This window comes from Filicampus tigris, chromosome 2 (assembly GCF_054856515.1).
Source record: "Filicampus tigris isolate MCC_2025a chromosome 2, RoL_Ftig_1.0, whole genome shotgun sequence".
NCBI classification, from domain to species: domain Eukaryota; kingdom Metazoa; phylum Chordata; class Actinopteri; order Syngnathiformes; family Syngnathidae; genus Filicampus; species Filicampus tigris.
This window is the reverse complement of record NC_141218.1, coordinates 30,312,573-30,339,911: the sequence shown is the minus strand read 5'-3', so window position 1 is coordinate 30,339,911 and position 27,339 is coordinate 30,312,573. Positions and strand designations below refer to the sequence as shown.

At 41.4% G+C, this 27,339-nt stretch overlaps 1 protein-coding gene across 1 annotated transcript; it reads left to right on the top strand.

Moving 5' to 3' along the window:
- Positions 1–25,904, top strand: LOC147152014 (matrix-remodeling-associated protein 5). Its single transcript, XM_086023285.1, has 18 exons — positions 1–49; positions 986–1,109; positions 1,306–1,442; positions 14,939–15,068; positions 16,133–16,371; positions 16,701–16,852; positions 17,416–19,690; positions 19,832–20,394; positions 20,531–20,763; positions 21,142–21,415; positions 21,477–21,632; positions 21,829–22,347; positions 22,443–22,614; positions 23,006–23,266; positions 23,401–23,527; positions 23,711–23,788; positions 23,895–25,041; positions 25,122–25,904. The coding sequence occupies exons 2-18, from the start codon at positions 1,023–1,025 to the stop codon at positions 25,673–25,675; spliced, it is 7,104 nt and encodes a 2,367-aa protein (XP_085879411.1). The 5' UTR covers positions 1–49; positions 986–1,022; the 3' UTR covers positions 25,676–25,904.
- The last annotated feature ends 1,435 nt before the right edge of the window (positions 25,905–27,339 follow it).

Genomic DNA, 27,339 nt, shown 5'->3' with positions numbered 1-27,339 from the left:
CAGCTATTTAAGCTGTTGGCCCATCTAAAATATGATCACGAACACCGGGGTAAGAAAGTTAATTACATGCTAATATCCAATGCTCTACCAGTCAAGACCACAATCATGTAGAAATGTACTCTAGGCTGGTCTTACTATTATGAATGAGAAGGTTTTTGAAATGTTGATGATGACATTTTGCAAAGTGTCTGGTCGGACTGCTTACTAAACATAAGAATCTTCTCACTTGTTGTTGTTGCTTATCCTTTCCCGTTTGACTTCAACATTACCCTCTTTTCTGATCACATTTTTCTCTCTCCAAACTTTGGCAACATGTATCCTACGTACTCTGTTTTTACTGTCTTCTGTTACTTCCGTCCTCTCCCACTGTCTCCAGAGCGACTGGTAAAGTCATTAGTGAAGAAGACCACGTAGAAATGTAGCTTTGACCCAGGAAGACAATTCCAGACCACTTTGTAGCAGAGACGAGTGGGATTTTTATTGCTCTTTAAAGTCATGGTTGTATCAAAAGGAGTTGGTCGCATCCGAGATACATTCGAGGTGATGGTGAAGACTGTGACGTTACACCACGTCAAATATGTTTCTGTATTACAAATAAACGTATTGTAGAACCCATTGCAACGTGTTACACAATCATTTGTTAGCCACAGATATTATACATCAGAATTTAAATTCATGCACTTGTCAATTTTGGGTGCTGGAGCCTATCCCAACTGACTGAGAGTGAGGCAGGGTACACCCCGGATGGAAAAATCACATTTTGAGACAGACAACCACTCATAGGCACTAAATGCTTTGCACACTCATAGGCACTAAATGCTTTGCAAAACAATATATACTATCTGTGTGGAAATATTTTGCACATCTGTCGCATCTGGCTGCCATATCTTTGAAATAAGTGTTTGCATTGTGTACCAACTGTTTACTGCACACATTTAAACAGAGCGTTAATTTGTGCAATTAATCTATTCCTCAATTTCTGCAGATGCGTTGATGGCGTGAGCATCCTCAGTGATCCAGTTATGGCGTTGTGGTGGTGCACAAAGATCTTCTGCAGGTTGGCTGCAGTGTGCTTTCCCCTTCTCCTCTCATCACTGCAATGGCATACGGTAAATATTTTAATAACGTGAACTGTGTTACCAGCAAGGTTCAACTTGCTTCACGTTTAATTACAATTAAAAGCTCTCAGTCTCAGTCTCTCCTACCAATCTTTTCATAATTGAATCTCCTGTTAAGTTGCCAAGCTCAATCCGCTCTTGTTCTATAGTTTAACTTTGTCCATCTGTCATGTCACACCTGTTGCAGATCTCCCTTGTACATGCTGAACCCTCCTGTCCGCGCAGTTGTAGCTGTCCAAGTGTTAAAGATGTTCACTGTACATTCAGACATCTAACAGCTGTACCAAGAACATTTCCTAAAGACACGGAGAGACTCAACCTGGGGTAAGGCTTGGTCACATTTCAAAATTGTACTTCTGGAAAATCTAAACAGTGCTCAAGTTGAGGCAAACTTTAATATGCTATGGGAAATACTTTGGAATCTGTAGTGGGTTCTGTCAAAGAAAAGAACAGTATGTTAATCATCCAGTTATTTAATGTAGACCTCTTTAGTGGTCTATCTTACATTCTAGATATTGTATAATCATGTCTCAACATGTCTGACCATAAAACATTGCTGTTTTCTATTCTCATTAAAAGGCAAGTTTTTTCTTGTTTTTTTTTTTTTTTTTTACATCAAAGCAGTAATCAGGAAGGTTGCCAGCCCACAACTCACTGTGCATTTAACATGACAACTTATGTTTGAAAGCCAGGAGCTAAAGGTTTAGCACCAGCATGTGGTTCCAAACTAGCGCTGAAGTGGGGAAAGCTCCTAATCACTTCCATGTGGGTCTTTGCATAGTGGATGAAAGTTTCAGCACAGTGGTCTCACACAGTAGATAAATAACACAGTCACTGTGTTATAACAGTGTGGTCTCAAAATAAGCTATTAACAACGTATTTGAGTTCAACAATTTGACAGGCTACAGAAAAAGTTGCCCCATTGTTTGCAGAAGCAATTTGCAAAGGAGGCTCCTTCGGGAAAGTCTATTATGACAACTCGTGTGCTCAAACGCCTCACCGATGAACCGTGTCCTTTTGTGTAATCGAGCTTTATCTAGAAGTATGACAGTACTCAGTAGAAACATCCACCAAAGTTGATATTTGTGAGCGGTTGATGAATGGCCTTTAATTCATGTGAAGCACATGCACAAATACAGTATATAAAAGACAAGGAGCTCTGTCCATCTAACAGTTAGTTAACTCCAACAAAAAAACAATTACCTTGAAAAAAAATCCAAGTCAACAAAATCAACAACCCTAAATTCCTTGACAAAATGGGGGAAACATGAACATGCAAACTCCACACAGGAAGGCCGGGGCCGAGATCAAACCCACGACCTCTGAACTGTGAGGCGGACGTGCTAACCAGTCGACCACCGGGCCGCCTTTTTTATTCAATGTCGCCATTTTAGAAACTGTCCGGAAAGGGTCACACAGTTATGGAGTTGGACAGAGTGCTGATTCCTTCTTGTGTGTAAATGTGAAATTGCATTTGGAGTGTATTTTATACGCTTGTCAACGGGGCTACGGGCCAGACGTTATTAATTTTATGACAGAGGCTGCGAGCTGGATAAAATTTGACCGCAGGCCGCATTTAGCCCCCGGGCCGGACTTTGGATATGTTTGGTGTATGGGGTGACAAAGACTTAGCTTTAGCTTTTGGAAAAATCTTCCTTAAGGTCGTGATAACAGGTGGGGACTAGTGATAAAATGACGTCCTAAGGTAGAGAATGCGATACTTGAATTGGAACAGAACTGATATGAGGCCTTGAAACTGTTCCAGACACAGCCACTTCCCCGTGAAATAACTTGTGGGGGTTATGTAACTTCAGCCAAGGGTGCCCTAAAATTAGATCGCAATTTATGGCGTCAAAAATAATTTGCTGAGAAAGTGAGTTCAGAAATGATAATGTTACTGATTGAGTGCGGTGTGTTACTCTGCACACAAAAAACGTAAGTGCACTGCATTAAGTTTTTTGTGCATTCCCTGGAAATGTTCTAAAGTGAAGTCTTAATAAGATTAGAGTCTGAAACAAAATCATGAATATGGAAAGTTCAATCTTGTGATCGGCAGAGGAAAGTGTCACTTGGAGTAAAACATGGACAGGATTATCCATAATCAAGTTCAGACACTCCACTACTCACACTCTGCTGACAGAACCGGCCACCTCCAACAGTGCAATTACTCACTCTAAGGCCCAGCTGTCCGCAGTAGAAGCATGACATTCCTCAGGGGAGATTTGAGTTCTGCCCAGTTGCATAGGCTCCTAAGCAGTGGCAACAGCAGGTGGCGGTAGCTGGTCCGAACTGGTCTGGCCAGTCAGCTGAGCAGGTCCTCCAAGTACACGGTGGGGAATTGTGCTCCATCTGGTGACCTCTCTCCCTCCCCTGGTCATTGAGTCCTGACATTTGGTCACTTCTCTCAGACTCTCAAGCTGCTCGTCCTGATGAGCAAGCTGCTGCCCCTGTACCTGGGGGGCTTTATGCATTGGGTCAGACTTTGCTCTATTTTAAGGCCAATTGGTTGTGTCATGCAAGGTGACTCAAGGTGAGAAAGAGTTCTGAAAACACAATGTTTAATTAAAAGCTAGCGTTTCCTAAATGGGAAAGCAGTCAGCAATGACAACAGTATCAAAATCAGTATGGAACAAACTGGTGATGCAACAAAAGTAAATATATTTAAAAAATATCATTTATCAAACCGCCGGCGCGGTGGTCGACTGGTTAGCACGTCCACCTCACAGTCCAGAGGTCGTGGGTTCGATCCCGGCTTCGGCCTCCCTGTGTGGAGATTGCATGTTCTCCCCGTGCTTGCGTGGGTTTTCTCCGGGTCCGCCGGTTTCCTCCCACATTCCAAAAACATGCATGGTAAGTTGATTGGACACTCTAAATCGCCCCTAGGTGTGATTGTGAGTGCGGATGTTTGTCTCAAAGACAGCTGGGATAGTCTCCAGCACGCCCACGACCCTTGTGTGGATAAGTGGTATAGATAATGGATGGATGGATCATTTATCAATTTATTTAAAGACATTGCGTGAAGTAAACTTTGCCAATCATCTTTTGAGTAACACTAATACTAACTTTCATTAGTTTTTATGACGCAATCCCCCACCCAGATTTATAACCCATAGAGACACGCTGAACAGCAAAAATGCAAATGTTCGGCAATCTCCGGTTATCTTCGGCGATTGACCTCACTAGGAGAGCTCAAGTCGCTAATCACCCATTGTACTGGATTGTTTACTTCACGTTTGCTGCTTTTTGCCATTGTTTTCGTTTTTCGGCGAAATCCCTCACACCGTGTGGCGATGCATTGTTCACATTCAGGCCAACAGTTGTTTGAGTGGCCGAAAGATAAGAAATGGACCAGTTTGTGTTACAACTGGCTTCGACATTAACTGGCTCCCGAGTCCAGCTGTGGCCGTTCGGGCAATGCCAGTCCAGTCATTTTGTTTTTCCTGTCTGCAGATTCGTCACAAGCAACATCAAAACTGTTCAACGGCATACCTGTTAAATTCTGCAATTAACACTTGAAACAAAACGTCTTGTTTATAACTCCCGACTGGATGCAAGAAATTAGAAACATAGTAAAAAATGCAAATATAAAGGTAGAGAGCAGTATTTCAACCTGACACAATGGGGGAAAAAGAGAAAAAAAGCAGCAGCCCACTGGAGCCAACGCTCTACGCCATGAGCTGGTATGACTTAATGAATGAACATGTCACCTCCTCTTGGAAAACTGCCAATCAAGTCAATCTTACTATAGATTCACTTGCATTTTATGATTTATTAAATATACCTTAGTTGTGCCTACCAAGTGCTACCAAGATATATGGAACAAATCTCATCGTGCGGAATTTACAGCACGGCACAGCATCGAATCTCAAACAATAATGCTAGGCTAATAATCGTAGCCTATTTAGCTTACCATTCTTCCAATGTCAGTGGGTCTCGTCTCCACTCCATGTCCGGTTGTTCGGGCACAACATTTTCATCATCGTGAGCATCTGGCTCGTACATGTACGGTCCAACATGCACTATGCTAACAACCTCTTCCTCCAGCTCTTCAAACATCTGGATCTGATTTTACAGTTGCTTTGTACGCTTTCCCCATTGAGCGATGCCATTATCGTTAATCTAATGATGTCGGACTTCCGGTTTTGGAGCTCGTCAGCCTCTCACTACGGAAAAACGGTTACTTTGTCAAGTATACGAAATAGCAATGATATTTTCTCATGCTTTATTTTTTTTAGAATGTTTAATTACTTTACTTATATATAATTTGGCATTTTCTGAAATTACTTCACATTAAGTCTTTAATGTAAATAAATTACATACGCCATATGCACAGCTAAATACAACTGTTTTTCGTCTGGATTGTAACATTGTCAGAGTTGAGGCCTGTCTCACATCTTCTGAAAGACTGTTCCAGGTTTTAGCAGCATAAAACTGAACACACACTTTCATTCTGACTCTGGGAACCAGCAGGAGACCACCCCATGAGGTTTTCATAGCCTGAGAAGGTTCATATGACACATGTCAGAGATGAGAGATGTACTGTACTTTGACCCTAGACCACGAAGAGACTAGCACACAAGCAGAGCAGTTTTGAAGTCAGAACTCGAGCAGTAGCATTCTGGATATACTGCATCCGTCTTATAGCTTGTTTAGAGAGCCCAGTGAGCAGGCCATCATAGTAGTCTGACTTGCTGGAGACAAATGTATGATTGGGGCCTCTTTATACGTACGTGCAGGTGACATCGGCCGCATTGCATCACTTGGCCAACGCACTGTGTCATGTAGCACCTTTGTGTTCCCTCTGCAACTGCTGTGACTGGTTGTGACACAAACTATTCCTGATGTGGATCAAACTACCGGACCGAGGCCCACTTTTGGAGGTGGTCTTGTGTGCTTCCAAATGGACTCGGTGTGGTTCACTTCAAGTGTAAATACAAACCACTACCGATCCGCACCAACTACAAGTGCCTTTTGGGCTCAACAAGCCACCGTAGTCAGTCGTGGGAAAAACAAGTTGCAGGTAGTTGATGTTGCACTTTAGTTCATACCTTTATCCTCTGCATTGAGTTTACCCACGCTGCTGCCAGCATGTTGTGGGTCAGGGCACGCAGAGCGCATTGTTTCCTGCGGGTTACTGCACACGTTCGCCAACACGGTTCCAAAATGTGAAAGAGTGCATTGCGAAATCTGTGTTGAATGAGCTGCAGCTCTAATGACAGCACAAATATGCAGAGCAGGAATGCGGCAAGTAGGTATTCCATGTTTTTCTCCTTTTCCGGGTCTGCCGCCCTCGTCATTTCTGTCCAATGGGAGCACGGATAAAACACTGTCACACATGTTGATGTGTTTACAGAATATAGTTCATTTGCAAAAAGTGTTGTATGCATGAATGTATGTATGTATGTATACAAGCCGCACGAAAAGAAAAAATATAGGTCCGCTTTTGGTCTGGACCAAACAAGCAGATCAAATGACTTAATTACAGTGTTTTTAAGGCCTTCGGAAACGTTTGATTCTCAAGTGGCATTGATGAGATGAGCGAGTTGTTGAAACAAACTGCTGATCACACACTTTAGAAATCTGGTGAATAACTCATCATGGCGGCATGTCATTGGACTCAGACTGCAATAGACTCGATTGAACTGTACTTCTACTGCAGGAGTCATGTAGTGCAGAAAGGAAATAACACACTTGGAACAAACATAAACAGATCCATGCAATATCTATGGCCCTAAGTTTCACATGGAAAGAATCCTGAAGGTGCACCCAGGTTGACTTTAATCATGTACTAGTGAATGACTCTCTCACTGTAAGGAAGTGTTTTGTGGTATTTGTGTGCTATTCATTTGTGCGCTATTCATTTGTGCTGCGTTTGTGTTTACGTGGTGCAAAGTACGATCCTACAGGAATCAAGAAAGCACATCAGTAGACCAGACATTTGGAGAGGGACCAGACCTTCGGGGAACTGACATAATGGACTTTCAAAACACCAGACCACCCACTTACCCGTAGTTCAAACGCACGACTTTGGTATACATTCATACGAGGCATATTCTGTGGGTTTTATTTACAGTTTTGGCTTGTTTTGTTTAGTTTTAATATAGTTTGACTTTGTTATGGAAATGGAACACCAATAAATAAATGTAGCTCTCAGTATTTATCCTCTCAATGAAAAATGCAGAGGATCATAGGGAGAGCAACCCTAATAATAACAACATATGAGAATAATTTAATATTCAGTGTGTCAGCACTTAGATGTAGTTTTTGGCCCACTAACTACTTGAGTTGGAAGGGTAATTATTCTATATATTCAACTCTTTGGTTTTTTTCCTCAATATTATTGTTGTTGATAAAGGTGAAAAACATCAGTCTCCTTGCAGCATATCTGCGTGAGCGCAACAGTTATATTTACCTGTGCCAGGAGTAAGCTGGAGACACCCTCCATCCGCCATCTGACCTGGTTGCGACACATCCATACTGTGTTTTTCACTAGCCAACTTTTGATTGAATGTTAGAGATTTCAGTGTGTACACTAAGTGAATTAGGATCAAATATAGTAAATGTAAAGGGGACCATATCATACCATACACCGTATCAATTTCCACTTTGGGTAGTACAAGAGAACCAAATTTTTTGTGTGTTCAATCAACAATCAATTTGTGCGATCACACACAATTTCCTTTCAGTAGCAATATGTCTTGCGATGCCCTCACACATAGGCAGCTCTGAGTATAAATGAACAATGTGATGGTTTAGATACGGACAACTTTTGCCCTATAGGCCACAATTTGCTTAATTTCCATAAGTTAATAACTATAGCAGAGCTGGGCATTTTGCTAAAATTTCCCAGTCCGTTTATCACCTTCCGTCTTTTTGTCAGGCCGGACCAAATAGTTATCACCCATAGGCCAGTCCGCCTATCATTTTAATTGGGCTTCTGTAAGCGTTTCTGTCGACCAACTTCGAGCGACTACAACCTGCACCTTTCCGATAGACTTAAGACTTTGACATAAAAATAACAATGCATTTCGTATTTACAAAAATAAATAATGCATATGTTTACATGTAAATGGAACATGAAAGTAGAGTAGGAGGCCAGTAGTAGTCACTTAAGATGTATGTAGTTGTAATATAGTTGCTAATCCTATTCTTGCAATAGCTGCATTAAGCCTGTGACCCACTGACCAAATCTTTGTATTATTCTTTTCCAGGTTTTCAACCTTCATTAGCCTGTTTAGCAGGTAAAATGAATGCTCTTTAGGGTTTAGGTCTAGTAATGGACTTATATATCTTGCCCCTGATGGACCACTTTGTGTTTTGGATCATGTACTGCTGCAACAACTTCGGTTGCATTTTCCTTTAAACAGGCACACATAATGTTCCTGAAACTTCTAAATTCATTTTGCTGTGTTTAAGTCAACTATTGCTATTTGTTAGGAACCAAGAGTAGCAAACATTTGAGAAGACTAGACACCCCCCCCAATGTTTATAATTGCCTATATTATGGTAATAGTTGAACCCCTAAATCTACCCCAAATTATGAGACTAAAACACTTAAATACCATTTCAAACTCATCTTTCAGCATTACACTTAAATGGCTTGCAGCTATAAATAGTTACTATATGTACCCCTACAACTGTCACACGTAAGCCAGAAAAAAAAAAGTTAGACAAAGCAGGGCTGGGATATGTGAATAGGCGTGTTTTTTAGTGAATATATATATATATTTTTGTTGTTTTCTACAGAAACACGCCACGGCAGCTCGTACTAAGCGAAGGCCGCCGCGACAACTCTGTTCGCCGGGCCCTTCATGTGGATCTCCCCAGCTGCGGCGGGTGCTGATGGCAGCAGTCATATATATATATATATGTAGTCTCTCTAAAGAAAAAGAACATTAGATGAGCGTGTTAGAATAGGCTCTTTGGCGCATATGATTAGATAGGTGACTTGAGCTCGACCGTTGTGTCGCTGTGACCTTTCCTCCTGGCTCAGCATCTTATCTATGACACCCTTGGCAAACTTATTATTTGATTTCAGTTAAGGCCATAGAGTCACACAGTCACATGGGCTAGGCAGAGTCTCCCCCCTTGTGGGTGGGCGGCCAAGAGTATAAGAGTAGGAATCCCGGGGGAGGGGATTAGACCTTCTTCCGCAATTTTGCAGAGAAGGCTCCATGGCCATGTATCGATCTTTCTGGCATCCATTAAATAGTTCAACTGAGAATATGCAGTCCTCTGGTAGTTACTATTAGCATAGCGAGCATTAAAGATAAAAGAACCGGGTTACCCCAGAACCTTTCATAGTTCTGCCATAACCTTTCAAGCCCATCAATCGGTGTTCAGTTGCATGCTTTAATATTTCACAAATAATGTTATTTCCTGACTTATTTCGGTGAAGAACCCAGAGAGGATTATTTGATTTGTATTGATTTCATAGATAGTGTAATTTTATTTCACGTATAGTGTTATTTATTTCCTGACTTTTATTGTGACGAGCCCAGAGAGGTTATTTCCATCCATCCGTCTATTATTTGCCGCTTATCCGAGGTCAGGTCGTGGAGGCAGCAACTTCTGCAGGGAGGCCCAGACTTCCCCCTTCACAGTCACGACTTAAAGCTCTACCTAGGGGATCCCAAGGCATTCCCAGGCAAGCCGAGAGACATAGTCTCACCAGCGTGTCCTGGGTTGTCCTCGGGGCCTCCTGCCAGTGGGACATGCCCAGAACACCTCACTGGGGAGGCGTCCAGGAGGCATCCTAATCAGATGCCCGAGCCACCTCTGTTGGCTCCTCTCAACATGGAAGAGCAGCAGTCCGACTCTGAGTCCCTCCCGGATGGCCGAACTTCTCACCCCATCTGTAAGGGAGAGCCCGGACACCCTGCGGAGGAAAGCCATTTTAGCCGCTCGTAGCCGAGAGCTTGTTCTTTTGGTCATGACCATAGGTGTGGGTAGGAACGTGGCCTTTCGGCTCAGCTCACCATGAAAGACCGATACAGAGTCTGCATCATAGCAGATGCTGCACCGATCCACCTGTCGTTATCCCGTTCCATCCTAAACTCACTCGAGAACAAGACTCCGGGGGCGGCCATTTTGTCTTCTGTTGACTGAAAATGACATCACAACTGCTCACAACGACCAATCACGGCTGACCTGTTTTCTGAATCTGAGCCGTGATTGGTCATTGTGAGCAGTTGTGATGTCGTGTAACCCCTGTGAAATATTTTTTTCAGCCGAGTACCCCCTAACTAGCGCAAAGCAGTTTTAGATGAAAAAGAAAAATACTTAAAACAGCGTACTATGCCATCACTTTGAACTCCATTAGGAGTCATATATCTAGAACTATTTCGAAATTAAAAGATGTAACGTAAAAAAAGGGATTTAACTTAATAATTAAGATTTGTGCACACAAGAATAATGATCAATATTGTGTCCTCCTTTGCAATCACAGTAAGAACCTGTTCTCCAAAAGAAACGTTAAACTTAATTTTGAAAAATATTGTTTGAAAATATCTAGTTAATAATTAAAAAGAAGACTAACAGCATTACCAAGCGTCAACACTGAACATTTCATTGTTGCACTGAACTGCGTCTTTTTGCATTTCGTGAGACACTCGGGCTTGTGCTTTCCTGAGGATCTTTGACATTCTTGGTGGCAAGCTGCTGTGATCAAGCAGTTTTTTTTGTTTTGCATTGCACCTATTTTTCAAACATATTTTTAAATCTCAAGTACCCCCATTTGAGTACCACTGGTTCAGAGCAAGAGTTGTAAAAAACATGTAGTACTAATGAAAAATACTGCATGCAAACAAATGTCATTCCTGTACATGTGAGTGTCATGACCTAACCCTGCCCGCTCTGAACCTAAAAAAACAAAACTTTTTTTTTTTTTTTATTATTTGAAGCTCATACTCAAGGTAATCTCATCAAGAAAAGGCGTGATTCACCATATGTGAAGCAAGCCAAGCAAAACAAAGACAGACAGAAACATAAAGGCTCTTGCCTTGAGGAGTATTGAAGATTGGATGGTGGCTATGTATTCGGCTAAACTCATGTAGCCCAAATCTCCCCAGTGCACAGAGGTGCTCGGCTCATCCTGCCCCCAAGCTAGGCGAGCACCCAGGACACAAAAGCCAAAACTCTACCAGAGCTCCAGCACTGACGAGACCTCAAGGAAGTGGTAGAAGCTCCCCTCAACACGTTATCTAATCCCTCATAACTCCACCCCAGAGGGTCTTTCTTTTCAGCTCTCAAAATGTTTCTGTGGCTAACTGCTGTTGTTTTCCTTGGTCTACCTGTTCGACATATGTTACTTAGCAACAATAATTGAGCAAAACACTAACACTGCCAGGCATAAGTTTTCACAATAGAAAAAAACATCCAACACGAAATGGCTCATTCATAAAAATAAATATATAAATGTTGAATTTATGAATTGGCTCTTTCATTGATCCAAAGGGAAATGGACTCACTAGGGCCTAGTGACTAGGCTGAGGTTAACCGTACTTACTGTCTCACTTCTTTGTAGACTCAAAACTTTGAATTCTGGCAGGCCTGGCCGTAGTGCTGTTGATAGAAAGTCATTTTTTCTTTTTTTTAATAACATATTTGACTTGGGCATCTGCTGTTCTGAGCTGTATTTGGCATGCGAATGGCTCTTGGAAAGATACTTATTGTAATGTGCTGAAAGACGGAGAATACACAGCAGGTTTTTCAATAGCTCTTTGTATTTTAATTGCTGGCATGATTATGTACCTAGCTCTATTCAAACATGCTCCTGCTGCTTTAAAGTATATTACCATCGTTACGTTACATACTCACGAACATCTATAGCAGGGATGTGCAATTGCCAACCAGTAGGTCACGTGGCCCACACTCGCAGTGCCCCTCTATTGATTTTTGAAACTAAAAATGTTTACTGCAGCTGAGCAGTTTTAAGTTGTTATAACTGTGTTCACCAAAAGATGGCAGACATTGCTCAAGGGCGCATCCAACCCAGAGACTGTATTTCCACATCAGCGAAGAAGAGAGAACGGGCTGCCAAATTAGGTCAAGAAAATATATACTTCTGTAGATTGGTTCGATAAAAAAACAGACATATATATAGCCTATATTTTGTCCTTATTTAAAATGGCATTATTGTCATACATCTGGTTTGGAAGTGTGTGACCCCACATAGCCCCACAGTAGCGCTGACGAAAGACTTTTGCCCCCTCAAACGTTTAAATTGCCCATCCTTGATAAATAGTATATAGATCAGATTTTATCCAGCACATATTTCTAGGTAAAAAGCAATCAGTCAACAAAATACACATACTTTGTGCCAACTGAATAATTTTAATAACCAATACCATCAAATGTGGTGGTTTTACAGATTTTCAGAGAGCCTTTGACTGTATTGATCATGAGCTTGTCAATGTGAAATTACTAAATATGCTGTACATAGGATGGAATGGATGTAACATTTCATAATTCTCTAAAGCTATTTACCCAAACCCGGGATCTTGTATGCAGCAAAACAGATTGGTTCCCACCATCATTTGGTGTTAAAGAGGTTGATATGCTCTCTCCTACATTGTTTGCAATCTGCATGATATAATCACAGAAATGAAAAAACAAGCAACTGATGTTCAAATCGGTGCATTGCTGGTGTACACAGACAGCACTGGTGTATGCAGATACTGTAGTCTTTCTTGGAGACTGAAAATGACCATCGTCTGATTACTGTAGGTGCAGTATATAGATTATAAATATAGATTAAAGATAAAACTAAGATGATACATTTCAGGAAAAAGAGGCGGTTTCATGAAATTTGATATGGCTGTACAGTACTCTTCATTTACTGAAAAAAATGAGACTATTGATAAACACCTTACATTTGATGGAGTTTGTTTTATCCGAATGTGTAGGTAGTAGATGTGCTGAATAAAGTTAAACTTTGTTTTGATCTAAGTCAGTGCTTCTCAATTATTTTCTGTTATGCCCCCCCTAGCAAGAAGAAAACAATTCCGTTCAACTCCGCCGCAACTATAAATAATAGCATTTGTCTATAAAATATTTATAGGTACACCTCTGCATAACCTCATATCTTTGTTAACATAAAGAAAACAAAAAGAAAGAGATATAGTTCAACTTACAAGAATCAACTTATTAACATTGTGTATTAGTCTGCAAAAGAAAAGATTTTAAGTGCATCAATTTGCACCGTAGAGTTAATACTCGCTGCGCACAATGGGCAATTAGAGCGCCATTGCCAACTGCTGGAGTGGATGTGCAATAACACTTTATTGTAGTACGGCAGAAAAAAAGCCTGTTCCTTAGGGTCACACGCACCCTCCTCAGTATCGCACCGCGCGCCCCCAGGGGGGCCCGCCCCACTATTTGAGAAGCATCTATTTGATCTAAGTTATATAAAAAAAAATTGCAAGAAGCCGTATCAATCCTGTATTTGTCCTATGTTAGACAAGAGTGCAAGGTTATGGGGTTGCCATAGTCCATTTATATGCAAATATCGCAATTCATTGCTTTCTGCGCACTTAAAATTCCCCAAACATAGCAATAAATGGTGATATGGGTTGGGAGCCACATGCAGTGAGACACATGAGTGAAAAGGTGTGGCTATAGTAACCTGATAATAACCAGATTAAAACAGAGCTTAAACCTAGAATCTGTCTGCACTGAACTCAAACGTGGTATTATTCCTCTTGCTCTGGAAACAGGTTGCTTCCGTGCTGTAGGCCAGTGATTCTCAACCAATGGCACATTAGTGTGCCTGGAGCCTATCCCAGCTGTCTTTGGGCAGTAGGCGGGGGACACCTTGAATTGGTTGCCAGCCAATTGCAGGGCACACAAAGGCAAACATCCGCACTCACAACCACACCTAGGGGCAATTTAGAGTGTCCAATCAACTTACCATGCATGTTTTTGGAATGTGGGAGGAAACCGGAGTACCCGGAGAAAACCCACGCAGGCACGGGGAGAACATGCAAACTCCACACAGGGAGGCCGGGGCCGGGATCGAACCCACGACCTCTGAACTGTGAGGCGGACGTGCTAACCAGTCGCCCACCGTGCCGCCCTTTACTAAAATATGTATTTTCTAATAAAAAAAAACGGTTTTGTTCATTTATTCATGGCAACCACATAATAGTAACAGGAAAAAAACGATAAAATGTTCTTCCACTAGATGACAGAAGGTACATAATGACCCTGTATAGCGACTTTTTGTGAATCGTTTTGGTAAGTGGTGTGCTGTGAGATTTTTTCCGATGTGGAATATGTGCCTTGGTTCAATCAAGGTTGAGAAACACTGCTGTAGGCCTTCCTGAGGAGGAGCCATTGGGTGATTTGAGTGAGATTGAAATTGAAATGCACTTTTTATTTGCTTGTCCTCTGTATCACAATCTAAGATGACAGCTTTGCTGTAAAAGGCCTGCAGAATGTTCTGATTTGTTTTCCATGTCAGAGGAAGAAAGATTCCATATTTTACATACATATAATTTCACCTTGCAATTTTTTTCGTTGAATGCCTTTCAACAGAATGCTTTATATTTGACTCCAGTTGCTGTTTATAAGGAGTGTAAGGATGATTAGCATTATGAGAAGCACTGTGTTCAAATTCGATTTGGTTCTGTCTGATGTGATGAGTTGCTCTTGTCACTTCCATTTCAGTGTCTTGTAATCCCATGAGGGCTGGGCATCCCATTTAGTGTATAGCACGATGCAATAATAACAATTTTAAAAAAAACTAAACTAAAACCACCTACGGACATCCCTATCCTGTTATCAGGTAAACATTTTCATTTTTGCTCTCTTGCTTACAGATATAATAGCTTGACTGAGGTGGAGGCGTCAGAATTCAGGTCACTACGGAAACTGGAAATGCTCTTGATGCATGGTAACGACATAAGCACAGTCTACCCAGGGGCATTTTACAGCTTGCGATCGCTACAGGTACTGTGTATGTGAGTGTGTTACACCAGTACTAGTGTTTTGTTGAAGCAAAAACTATACATAATAACTGATGGGGAACTGCATTAAAATATTCCAATATTACAATTAAATACTTAAAGCAATTATTTTTAAAAAATTACAAAATTACAAATAAAGTCACATTTATTAGGCTCACTGCGTGTTCTTATACTCTTAACACCTTTCTGGTGAAACTGGTCAATCAAAGGGAAAATGTGCCAGTGAGTTAATCATTTTATACTTGCAAAGGCATGGTAGCAGTTGGAACAAATATGTTTGTACTTTGCAATATTTTTAGGGTCCATGAAAACAGTGTATCCGTTCATAATTTTCATCTGAATTGTAATCGGATTAAAGAAATGTTGTCTTTGTAAACGTAGCCAGTGTCTTTATGAACTTTATCAGCTATAATTAATAACCATCCACTGACAAAGAACTGAAGTCTTTGCATAAACATACTACATTAAAGTTGCATCAAAAGATAATGTATTATACTGTACGTGGTACACTCTAATAACCGTTCGGTTAAAAATAACACAATTTTGGGTAAAAAATGGACCGATACACAAATTGGGTCAATTTGACCCACTTTCTTGCATTATTTTGTAACAAACAGCCCATTTTTTGGGTTGTTTTTCACAAAACTACCAATTTTTGGGGTTGCTTTCTGCAAAAACAACCAATAAAGTTGGGTCAAATCGACCTCAGTTGTGGATCGGCCCATTTTTTACCCAAAATTGTGTTATTTTTAACCCAAGTGTTTTTAGAGTATAGAGAGAGTGGATGCCAGTTAAGAATTAATCTATGAACTAATGAATAAAACACTGTCCATCAACACGATAACTATGGATATCACATACACTTAATAGGTTTTTTTTTTAATTTGGTTGACAGGTATCTTTTAAGAGATTATCCTGCAATCCCCCTGTTTCAATGCAAATATTACTGAGTTTTGGGTTGGTTTAATTTACGTACCAAAACTGCAATGTCATGACTTTGTTCAATGAGGCACTTTTCCAGTAAGATGAATTCTTCTCTTTTTTCAGATATTGAAACTGAGTTATAACAAGTTAACAACAGTGAAACCCGGACTGTTTGAGGGTTTGGTGGGTCTGGTTCGCCTGCATCTGGACCACAACCTCATCAGCTTTATCGAGCCATATTCTTTTTCGGGTTTGACCTCCCTCAAACTACTACAACTGGAGGGGAATCTTCTCAAAGAGATCCATCCTCATACATTCATTACAGTGTCACTACTAGGGAACTTTTGGAAATCTGGACTCAAGTAAGTCAACAAAAACACATTTTTCCTGAACGCTGAGCTTCTTCGTTTTTTGAAGTTATGATATCAAGAGACATTAAAATAATTAAGGGATACCTAATTAATGGTAAAAAGTTATACCTCCAGTTCTTGTCAAACTAGAAATATAAAAAGTGTTTTCCTAGCTTCACCAAACTTTTAACACACAAAAAATGGGGACAACAAGCAAACTGGTGCAGAAGCCAGGCTTGTTTTTGCACTGCCTGTCCCAGTTTTTGGTCTGGCCACTTTAAATTCCTATGGCTTTTAAGGATATTACCTGTTGATTGCACGTTTTATTGTTTTTGTCTCAGGCACTTACATCTTTCAGATAATATGTTAGAACAGCTCCCTGCGACTGTACTGAACACATCTCCCAGACTGGAAATTCTCTCTCTTCATGGTAACCCCTGGACCTGTGATTGTCAACTTCACTGGCTGGTACAATGGAGCTCTACACATGAAGGTATCGTAAAAGATATTCACGACTCTCATTGTCCTGAAATTTCCCAACTTGTAACTATAATGACTACAAGCCTGACCCCCCTGTATTTCAACATAAAACATGCATATTTTGCATAAGGAAATATAAAGTTCTTTTGATGAGCTCGCTTATATTTGTGCTGTCTCTTTAAACACCAGACATGGCATAGTGTAATTGTATTGATACAAATACATTTTCACGGGTTGACTTATTTTATTTACTGATTTTAGATGTATTTGTTCATTGAAAATGGAAACACACTACAGGTGTCTGAAAAGGGAACAAATGGAAATTGTAATGATACTTTTCACCAGAGCTCGGCACTTGACCCTTTTTTGCCCGTCCAGAAGCGACCCTCCACCCTTGACCAGGGTACCCTTTCGGCCGCGACGCCCCGGCCATATTCATAAACATTGTCGGCCCCCGTGTTTAAGTTAGCCTTTCAATAACCACCCTCGCATCCTCCCTTCCTATGATCCTCCTTTATATTTAACAATATTAGATACTTTAAAAAGTTGATTCATCTCTCATTTTCTTATTTCCAGGAGTAATTAAGTGTAAAAAGGATCGTGACACAAGCACAACAGAGGTTTGTCCTCAGTGTTTCTCTCCTCAACCCCTGAATGGGACCATATTGCTTGAATTAAGTGAAGATCAGCTTACCTGTGAAAGACCAGCTCTTCGCTCTTCCCTCAAACTGTGGGACAACCCTGTGTGGGCCGAATCCGACACAGAGCCCGACCTCCCATATACCCGAGACTTTGAAAAACCCTTAGGCTACCTAAGCTTTGTTCTCTCAGATAGCCATGGAAATAATGCTCATGTGGACTGTGATATGCGCCACCCAGGAGACAGTTCTCATATCAACTGGACAGTGAGTCCACGGTCAGTTCAAGGGCTTTCTGTCAATGTATCATTAGCAACCATCCTGGAGTGCGAGATTGATCGGGAAAAATTACAAAATCTTTGGCAACTGGTCGCATATTACTATGAAAGTCCTGCTATTTTGGAAAGAGGTCAAGAAAGAGCTAACACCAGCAGAACTACTTATCAATATGCCCAAGTTGCAAATGAAAATTCCCCTTATTTCACAGACTTAAAAGGTTATTTGGTGGCAGATCCAGCGTGGCTGCTTCAACACAGAGTCACTTTAAAGCTTAATAGACAACAAACAACAACCAAGAAACTGGTTATGGATTTTACAACCGTAATCACCAAAATAATCAACAGACAGAGAGGGCAGCAGGACGATGGCAATGAGCTTTCTTCCTCTTGGGCAATGATTCACCGTGGGACTGCATGGCGGGTCAATACTGCTCTTGAGGGGTCAAAGGTTCACTTAAAATGCAGTGTTGTCACTTCAGAGCAGGAGGTGAAAGTGGAGTGGATGCTTCCAGATTTGTCCATTTTTGAGGGTGTGACTGAAAAACTCCAAATTGATGACACAGGAGATCTTGTGATCATGAATGCATCACAATCTGACTCTGGTCTCTATCACTGTATGATCAGAACAAAAGCAGGTGTGGATTTGGTGTCTTTGAGGCTTACTGTTAAAGAACGATCACCAAGCCCCACTGCTTTCAATGGCCAGAAAATTATAGTTGGAAAGGGAGGTTCAATTTCCCTCCCATGTCAAGTGACATCAGCACAACCCAGTCAAATCGTATGGTACATGCCCACATACAAAGTACTTCTTCCCACACAAAAGACAAGAAAGGCTGCAGTAATGGAAAATGGTACTTTGGTGGTGAGGAAGTTGATGGAAGAAGATTCAGGAGAATACAGTTGTTTGGCCTCAAATCTCTATGGAGTCGACATGCTGTCTCACATGGTGGAAGTGACAGGGGAAAAGGTCTCTTATAACTCTGAAATGCAGACAGAAACAGAGCAGAACATCTTAAACACTGATATGGAAGAGGGTTCAGCGGGAGGTTACCAAGAATCTATTCACGCTTTTGTGACACAGGTTCCTACAGTAGGAAACCAGAGAAGGAATCCTGGTTTGTTTTCAAACAAAATCCCAAAGAAAGATTTTAAACGAAAACCGACCATTGTGGTAAAGACATTGGATCCAAATTACTGGGCACAGGTTTTGGCTAAAGCCAATGCTAAATTACCCATTGCACGGGTCTCCGAGTTGGCATTACCGTATTCTACCACTGTGATTGTTCCAGCCAGTTTGTCCAACCCTGCAACGACTATTTCTTCCTACACAACTGCCAACAATGACCCCATTACAACTATTTCCGATTATACGATGGAGCCAACAGCAAAAGAAAAACAACACACAACTTCAGAGAGTCCATTTATCAGAAGTACAGAGTCACCGCTTAACCATGTTAGTGGGATTACAGAAAAAAACAATGGAGTAACTTCAATTGTCAGAACCCAAGTTGAAAAAGCAGAAAACCGTCAATTTGGTTTAGGCAACAGGAAATTTGTTCCTAGTCGCTCAAACCGAAGAAGGCCACCTTTTAGACGGAGAAAACCACCTGTGAGAAGAATTCATCCTGACCTCAAATCATTTCTTAATTCATCAAACATGTTCAAATCTTCTTTTGCCCCACCAACAGCCACACTTATTACCACCACCACCACCACCACCACCACACCTAGTTGGACAACACCTGATCAAATTATTGTCACATCTTACTTTCAGACAGAGAAAGTCGAAGGTAATGAGCATAGTGGAAGCATGAACAAAAGAAAAGAATCAAACACTGAAAGTCATCATACAGTTCAAGAAATTGAAAGTAGCCGTACATCTTTTCAATCGGTTAAAGACAAAGAAGCCAAATTAGAGATTTCGTCAGAAACACACATTTTACCTCATCCAAAAACAACTATCCCTCCAAAGATAGAAGTCAATTCTCTTCACACTGAAATGACTGTTGCGGAAACAGAACAAGAGAGTGCAAATAAAAAAATATCAGTAGGGAAGAAGGTGGATATTATGAAAGGAAAAGGTGAGATGGAGAGAAGGTTCGTAACAATAATCAGAGGACAAGAAACCCAAACAATGAACACTGATCTTGAGATGGTGAGGAAATTAAATAAGAATGAGTTGGTCACACCGAGTTCCGATATGTGGCATAACATACTTTCAACGTCCCAAACACCAAAACCAAACACTCAACCTTCACTGGAACAGAATATACAAACCCAGGCAAAGGTCTCTTCTTCCAAAGTGCCCATCAAAACATCTCATCTAAGCAGAGAAAATACAAAGGAGGACAACATTCACAACAAAAATAAAGAGGTGGTTAAAGCAGGAGCAAAGCCTTATGTTCCCGCCGTTCCCATTCACCCCTGGCTACACCAGCACAACCAAGGAAGAGAGCAACCAAACTCTGCTAAGGTGCCACAAATACATCAAGACAGAAATCCAGAAAGGCTGGGAGATGTCAGTAGGCCACCACTGCCTCCCCGCATTCCCCCAACTTCCTACTGGCCTTCAAACCATCATCATTACCCTCTCTATCCTCCTTGGCAGAGGCAACACTCATTTCCGCCTCCCAAGCAAGGTAACTAAATACTGTATGTTTGTGGTTGATAATACAGTAAATAGTTCAATGTAAGTCATACCAACTTAAGTGGCTCACACATATTGTGTTGGATTGGTGGTAGATGTTTTGGAAACAGGTTTGCATTCTCTTCCAGGTGCTTTGCCACACATTGTGCCCACACATGAAACCAGGCTTTTCCTTCATGGAAGGGCTCAAAGCCCACTTGGCACCAACAGACCAGAGATCACAGCTAAAACTGTGAAACCCACAACCAACATTATCGAGCCAACCATGATTAATTCTTCACTTCAAACTAATCCTTTTGATGTCAGGACTCAAGTCAGAGATCAACTGTTGTTATCAAAGCTGAGGAACAGATATAGACAGGTACATCTGTCGTGGTTAGCGGGTGTAAAAAAACATTCCATAAATATGTTAGTCCCATGCATACAGTAATTAGCATACATAATTATATCACCTGTCTCGTCATCACCCTCAATGAACCAGAACTAGTAATGAACAGTTGGACAATTAAAAACACAATTTCATGAACTTCTTTCACTCTCATGTATATGATTACGCTTTGGCGGAGGTTTTTTCTAATAAGTGTCATTCTAGTTATATGTGATGATTTTAGCATTGCTGCAACAACAAATGCAATGTTATTTTTCCCCCTGAAATACAATCGCTAATGGTGACCATGATGAAGCATATATTCCAGGTAGAAAGGAGTTTGTACTAATTGTCCATATACATTTCTTTCAGGCGTATATTGATCGTCTATCTCAGCTAGGAAAGATAGTGACACCCAAACCTCGCATAAACTACAACAATCCTCAAAACCCCATTCAGCCCAGTCCCATACCTCTTACCAGACCTTCCCTCCTCAGACCATCAGTACCGACATCACCCTCTGCCCAACAACCTACAAACCTCGCCAAACCGACAGCATCCTTTATCCCTGGTTTTAATCTGACCTCACACTCTCTCTATCCGACCACCTCAGGATTACAGCATGGGGATCAGTGGCATGTCCAAGGTATGCATCTAAAGTTTCTAAATATTATATTGCAATATGTATCAAGTATTGTAATTTCAAGTGATGCTGTTAGGGACTGGTGCTGGAGGGGCCAAATCTCGTATCACTACAGTGAACAAAGCCAGTGTGTCAGTCCTGGCAGGGGGGGACGTTGTTCTACATTGTAAAGCAACGGGGAACCCCGAACCAAACATCTCATGGACTAAAGTATCCACAGGTAAAATGTTAAAATGATACAGCAATGAGTCCGACAACATAATTGGAAATTATTTGCAATCTTTTAAATTTGAGAATGTTGACACATGCAAGTGGATGCAACATTTTGTGTAACTTTATATGAATATAAACATTGGACTCTTCTACATGTGGTTGACTCATTCATTCCCTTCCTTTTTTTCCTTTTCCCTCCACAGGTGCCTCCATTCCAGCCAACACCAAGCATGGTTCCCGGTTTGAAGTCTTCAAAAATGGAACTTTTGTAATAAAAACAGTCCAGCTACAGGACAGAGGCCAGTATCTCTGCACTGCCCAGAATAGGTTTGGATCAGATCGCATGGTTATTACCTTAACAGTTCAGACTGAGGCGCCCAAGATCCAACCTCCCAGGTCTACAGAGATAGCAAACTATTTAGGGAAAAGTGTGACGCTTGACTGCCTTGCTTCTGGAAAACCCCCAGCCCAAATTTCTTGGATTCTACCGGATGGAACATTTGTTCAGGAAATAGGGACCGTTCATACTCCAATCTCTCAAATGTCACTACTTGAGAATGGGACACTGCAAATGCAATCAACCAATTTCTCCAGTAAAGGAGACTATAAATGCATTGCAAGTAATGCAGCTGGTGCGGATACAGTCACTTATCATCTTCACGTTGCAGCTTTGCCTCCAAGCATCAGTGAAGCTGCAAGTGACACTGTGATCATTCCGACAGGTACTGTACACAAATGTCCATAAAGTCATCCGTCTTGTAGCTTGATGAGTGAAAATATTCTCAATGCAATTTATCAACTAATTACATCTACCCAGGGGGGAATGTATATGTCCATTGCTCCATGAAGGGAGAACCTTTGCCCACTTTGAAATGGATACTGCCATCAGGGATCCATGTTAAGCCATCACAGTTTCTGGGACATAGGCTCTTTGTCTTTCCCAATGGGACACTATATTTGAAGAATGTCTCACCAGCTGATGCAGGGAGGTATGAGATGTATTTCTCTTAGTAGACCTATTTCTCTATCGTTAAATGCACAATTTATGTACTTATTACAATATGGTTTGAGTGCAGGCACAGTATTCTGAGTAAGTAATCCATTAAATAGATACGGAGTAAATGTAGAAGCATATTCTGTAGAGTTTGTGTGAACGTTTTGCAAAATGTTGCATTATTTCAATTAAAGAGTGGTCAATTTAATACAATTACATAACTACCATGGATTTTATTGCTCTTTTTGGTACAGTATAGAACTTAATAAACCAAATGCTTGTTATTTTGTACAGTAAAGCATGGGGTTAAGAAACACTCCAGGTGGTCAAGATAGTCCTGGTACTGTGTAGAAAAGAAATTCAGGCTTTCATTGTTCTCCACACAGGTACGAGTGTTTAGCCACAAACACGGTGGGCATTGCAAAAAGAACCGTCCATCTTGAAGTGCGGGCAGATTCCTCCTCACATATCCGTCATCCTCCTCTTCCTTTCCCTCCCACTCATCATCATGTAGTGCCATCTCGCCAGCATTCAGTCTCAGCTATGTATGGTTCTGCTGTCTACTTACACTGTCCAGAGTCAAGTGGATCCCCCAGGGGGACGATCTGGCAGTTGCCCTCGAAAACCATCATGGAGCATCACTACAGGTGACAGAAATGCTCAATGGGAAACTTGATAAATCAATACAACAGTGTTGAAATCATATCATACTGTTTAGTTGATATTAGACTGGAGTAAATGTTTTAATCTTCGATAATTTCTCCCTTTCATCTGCCTCCAGTCCAGAGAGACCGATTAAAGTTTTCCGAAATGGGACTCTGAGAATACTTCAGCTAACAGAGCTGGATGGTGGAAATTATCTGTGCTTCTTTCAGCGACCGAATGGAGAGGACATGGAGGTCTTTCGGGTATGATTAGGACAGACAGAGATTATTAGCAGATCAATTTAAAGAGGTTTATATTTATTGATACTTACCTGCATTCTTCCTACATCTTCCCCCGACAATCACACTTGCAGCGGCCATGGTAGACAATGTGAAGAAAAATGTAGATGATCTCACTCTTTCATTCATAACATATGTCTGTATTAGGTGGATGTCTTGATGACCCCGCCTAAAATTGAACACGTGAGAACACAACCAAGAGTCAACTTTGGAGAAAAAGTCCAGGTATCTATTTGGAACAGGTTGAATGGCACGCAATATTGTGGTTGAGTAGCATGAAGTGAAAATACCAAATCCATTAAAAAAAAATTGTGTGTTGTGTCTTTCTTAGGTGGACTGTGTTGCAACGGGCCTCCCGGATCCAGAAGTCTCCTGGAGTCTACCAGATGGAACACTAATCAACAATGCCCTTCAGTCTGATGACAGTGGCTACCGCAACCACCGCTATGTTATTTTTGGCAATGGAACATTACTTCTTCAGCAGATGGACAAAAAAGATGAGGGTGACTACACATGTTTTGCCAAGAATAAATTGGGTAAAGATGAGAGAAAACTTAGTGTCAAGGTTGGCCCGAACGCCCCAAGAATTAATTTCAAATTTCAATCCCTCGTCACAGTGAAATATGGAGAATTAGCACAACTGAGCTGTCAAGCTACTGGTGAACCTACACCACAAATATTTTGGATCTCACCGCGAAATGGTGTGATTCCAATGTCATCTGACAAATTTGAGATAATGAATAATGGCATGTTAGTGGTTAAAGAAGTAACATTAGCTGATGAAGGGAAATATGCCTGCGTGGCACGGAATACTGCCGGTGATGACATTAAAAACATAATTCTTGAGGTTGAACCCAGGGAACCCTTTATCAATGGAAACAAAGGGAAGAGTGCCAAAATGGTTGTAGGCATTTCCTATCAAACTGTGCTGTTAGATTGCAAGGTTGAAGGGAAACCTGAGCCAAGGGTTTGGTGGGTTACATCTTATGGACAATCACTACAACTCTCCTACCTCAGTGGTCGCTTTCAAGTACATCAAAATGGGAGTTTGGAAGTGAGAGGAGTGAGAAAAACAGATGAAGGAAGATACATGTGTCTGGCCAAAAATCATCTCGGTGAAGCATCCCTTTTAGTGGAATTGGATGTTGCACCAATAGCTGAAAAACCAAGTTTTGCTGTTCCTAATATTGAACTCCTATCAATAAAACATAAAGGTGGGGAATTGCATTTGCAGTGCACTGCCCGTGGAAAACCAAAGCCAGAGTATATATGGTTGCTACCTAATGGGACAATGCTGATGCCTGGTGTTAGACTACAGCGCTTTGCCCACCATCACAGTAATGGGACTTTGTGGATCTCTCAGCTGGCTGAAAGTGATAAGGGCGTTTACAGGTGTCTAGCAAAGAATGTGGCAGGTCAAGCAGAGAAGCGTTATGCACTGGAAGCAGGAAGGAAGCCGGTGATCAGAGGTTCAACGGGTAAAGTATATTTTTCATTTTGTATTCATTATCTTTGGGCCAAATCTTCTTGCAGTACTGTTTATATTTTCATTTTGCAGGCGGAATAAAGATCACCTATGGCCAAACCCTCAATTTACATTGTAATGTGGATGGCTGGCCGCAGGCATCGATCACATGGACCCTACCCAATGGCTTCACTTTGGATAAACCTCAGTCTATCGGTCGAGTTACATTCCTTGCCAATGGGACCCTCCAGATGAGACAGATTGCTACTTTTGACAAAGGGACATACATCTGCAAAGCCTCCAACTCTTTTGGCACATCAACATTGTCGTACCCTATCACAGTTATGGTTCATCCACCACGCATCACCAGTATACTGCCCTCCATCACTAGAGTGAACCGGGGATCACTTGTTAAGTTAAACTGTGTTGCTACAGGTGTACCCAAGCCGGAAATCTCTTGGACTTTACCTGGCCGTACTACACTGGTTCCACATAACCGCTACATAGTTCAAGGAGGGATCTACATGACAGAGGAGGGTAGCCTGGTCATACAGAATCCAGTGCTCGTGAACTCTGGTATCTACAAATGCAATGCAAAAAATGCTCTTGGAACAGATTTTAAATCTACATACCTACAAGTGATCTGAGGGACATGTTGACACATTTCCTTTTCCAGGACCATGGGCTGAAGAAACACTCCCAGTAGTCAAAGCTGGATGGGGATTTGTTCATAATGAAGTTACTGTACTATACTACAATAAGGATGCCCTTGAGACAGAGACAAGCCACTGTAACTGGAGGCAGCTTAATTCTTGATATTTTGTCAATATTGCTTTGTACACTTAAACATTTATTTTGACTGACAAGACAACATGACCTAGATTTGCATCCGTTTTCTTTTCAATAAAGTTATAGTTTTAAGTGGGGGCTTCATTGTAATATTGACATGTAATAAACAGGGACCTTTTTGATGTAACAGAATTGGAAATTTCTAAGCTGTTTTGTAAATGACTGAATATCAAAAAATGATATACAGTGCGAGTCACTGATAGTGTAGTGGTACACACGCCTGAGTTGTGTGTGGGCAGCGTGGGATCAATTCCCGCTCAGTGACGGTATCTGTGTGTGCCCTGCGACTGGCTGGCGACCAGTTCGGGGTGTAGTCTGCCTTCGCCCGTTGACGGCTGGGATAGGCTCCAGCACCTCCCCGCGACCCTGTATAGGATAAGCGGCTTGGAAGATGACACATGATGATATACAGTGCTGTGAAAAATATTTATTTTCCTCAAATTTTGATTTTTAAAAAAATTTAGTTTCCCCATAGGGCGGCACGGTGATCGACTGGTTAGCATATCCGCCTCACAGTTTGTAGGTCGTGGGTTCGATTCGGCTCCGGCTTTCCTGTGTGGAGTTTGCATGTTCTCCCCGTGCCTGCTTGGGTTTTCTCCGGGTACTCCGGTTTCCTCCCACATTCTCAAACATGCATGGTAGGTTAATTGGACACTCTAAATTGCCCCAAAGTGTGATTGTGAGGGTGTATGTTTGTTTGTCTCTGTGTGCCCTGGAATTGGCTGGCAACCAGTTCAGGGCGTACCCCGCCTACTGCCCAAAGACAGCTGGGATAGGCTCCAGCATCTCAGCTACCCTTGTGAGGATGAAGCGGTATAGATAATGGATAGATCGATAGTTTTCCCGCGTGAATGATTAAAGTTGTCAAACAAATGTAAATATCAAACAAAGATAATCTAAGTAAACATAAGATGCAGCTTTTAAATGGTGATTTTATGTTTTAAAAATAAAAAACAACTACTCAAAGATCCCTGGCCCTATGTGAAAAAGTACTTGACGCCTAAACCTAATCACCGGTTTGGCCACCCTTAGCAGCCACAACTGAAATAGTGTTTCCTATAACTGGCAATAAGTCTTTCACATTTGTGTGGCAATATTTTGCCGCACTCTTCCTTGAAGAAATGCTTTAATTAAGCAAACTTGGAGGACTTTCATGCATGACCTTTCCAAGTCATGCCCAGTGGCATTGCCAGACCCCTTTAACTGGGGCACGTGCCCCAATATTAATGAGCTGTGCCCTAGGTGCAGACTGAAGAAAAAAAAAGCTGCATAATTTCTAATATGTCGCAGCCATCCATAGTGTTTTCATCCAATGTGCTTGCAATGGACACTCCCTTCAATACATCAATATTTTCCTTAAGGCTTCTTTATACTCACTGCTGCGATCCCACGCGCAGTTTTCCTTTATACTCGTGGGCAACCCAAGCGCATTGTTGGAGGTTGTCGCCACGGCTTATGTTAG

Excerpts from the sequence above, each read along its gene's own strand:
- LOC147152014 (XM_086023285.1), top strand. The coding sequence starts at position 1,023 with ATGGCGTTGTGGTGGTGCACAAAGATCTTCTGCAGGTTGGCTGCAGTG. Across the intron at positions 16,372-16,700 it reads TTTTGGAAATCTGGACTCAA|GCACTTACATCTTTCAGATA; the intron begins GTAAGTCAACAA and ends TTTTTGTCTCAG. Across the intron at positions 21,633-21,828 it reads ATGGACTAAAGTATCCACAG|GTGCCTCCATTCCAGCCAAC; the intron begins GTAAAATGTTAA and ends TTCCCTCCACAG.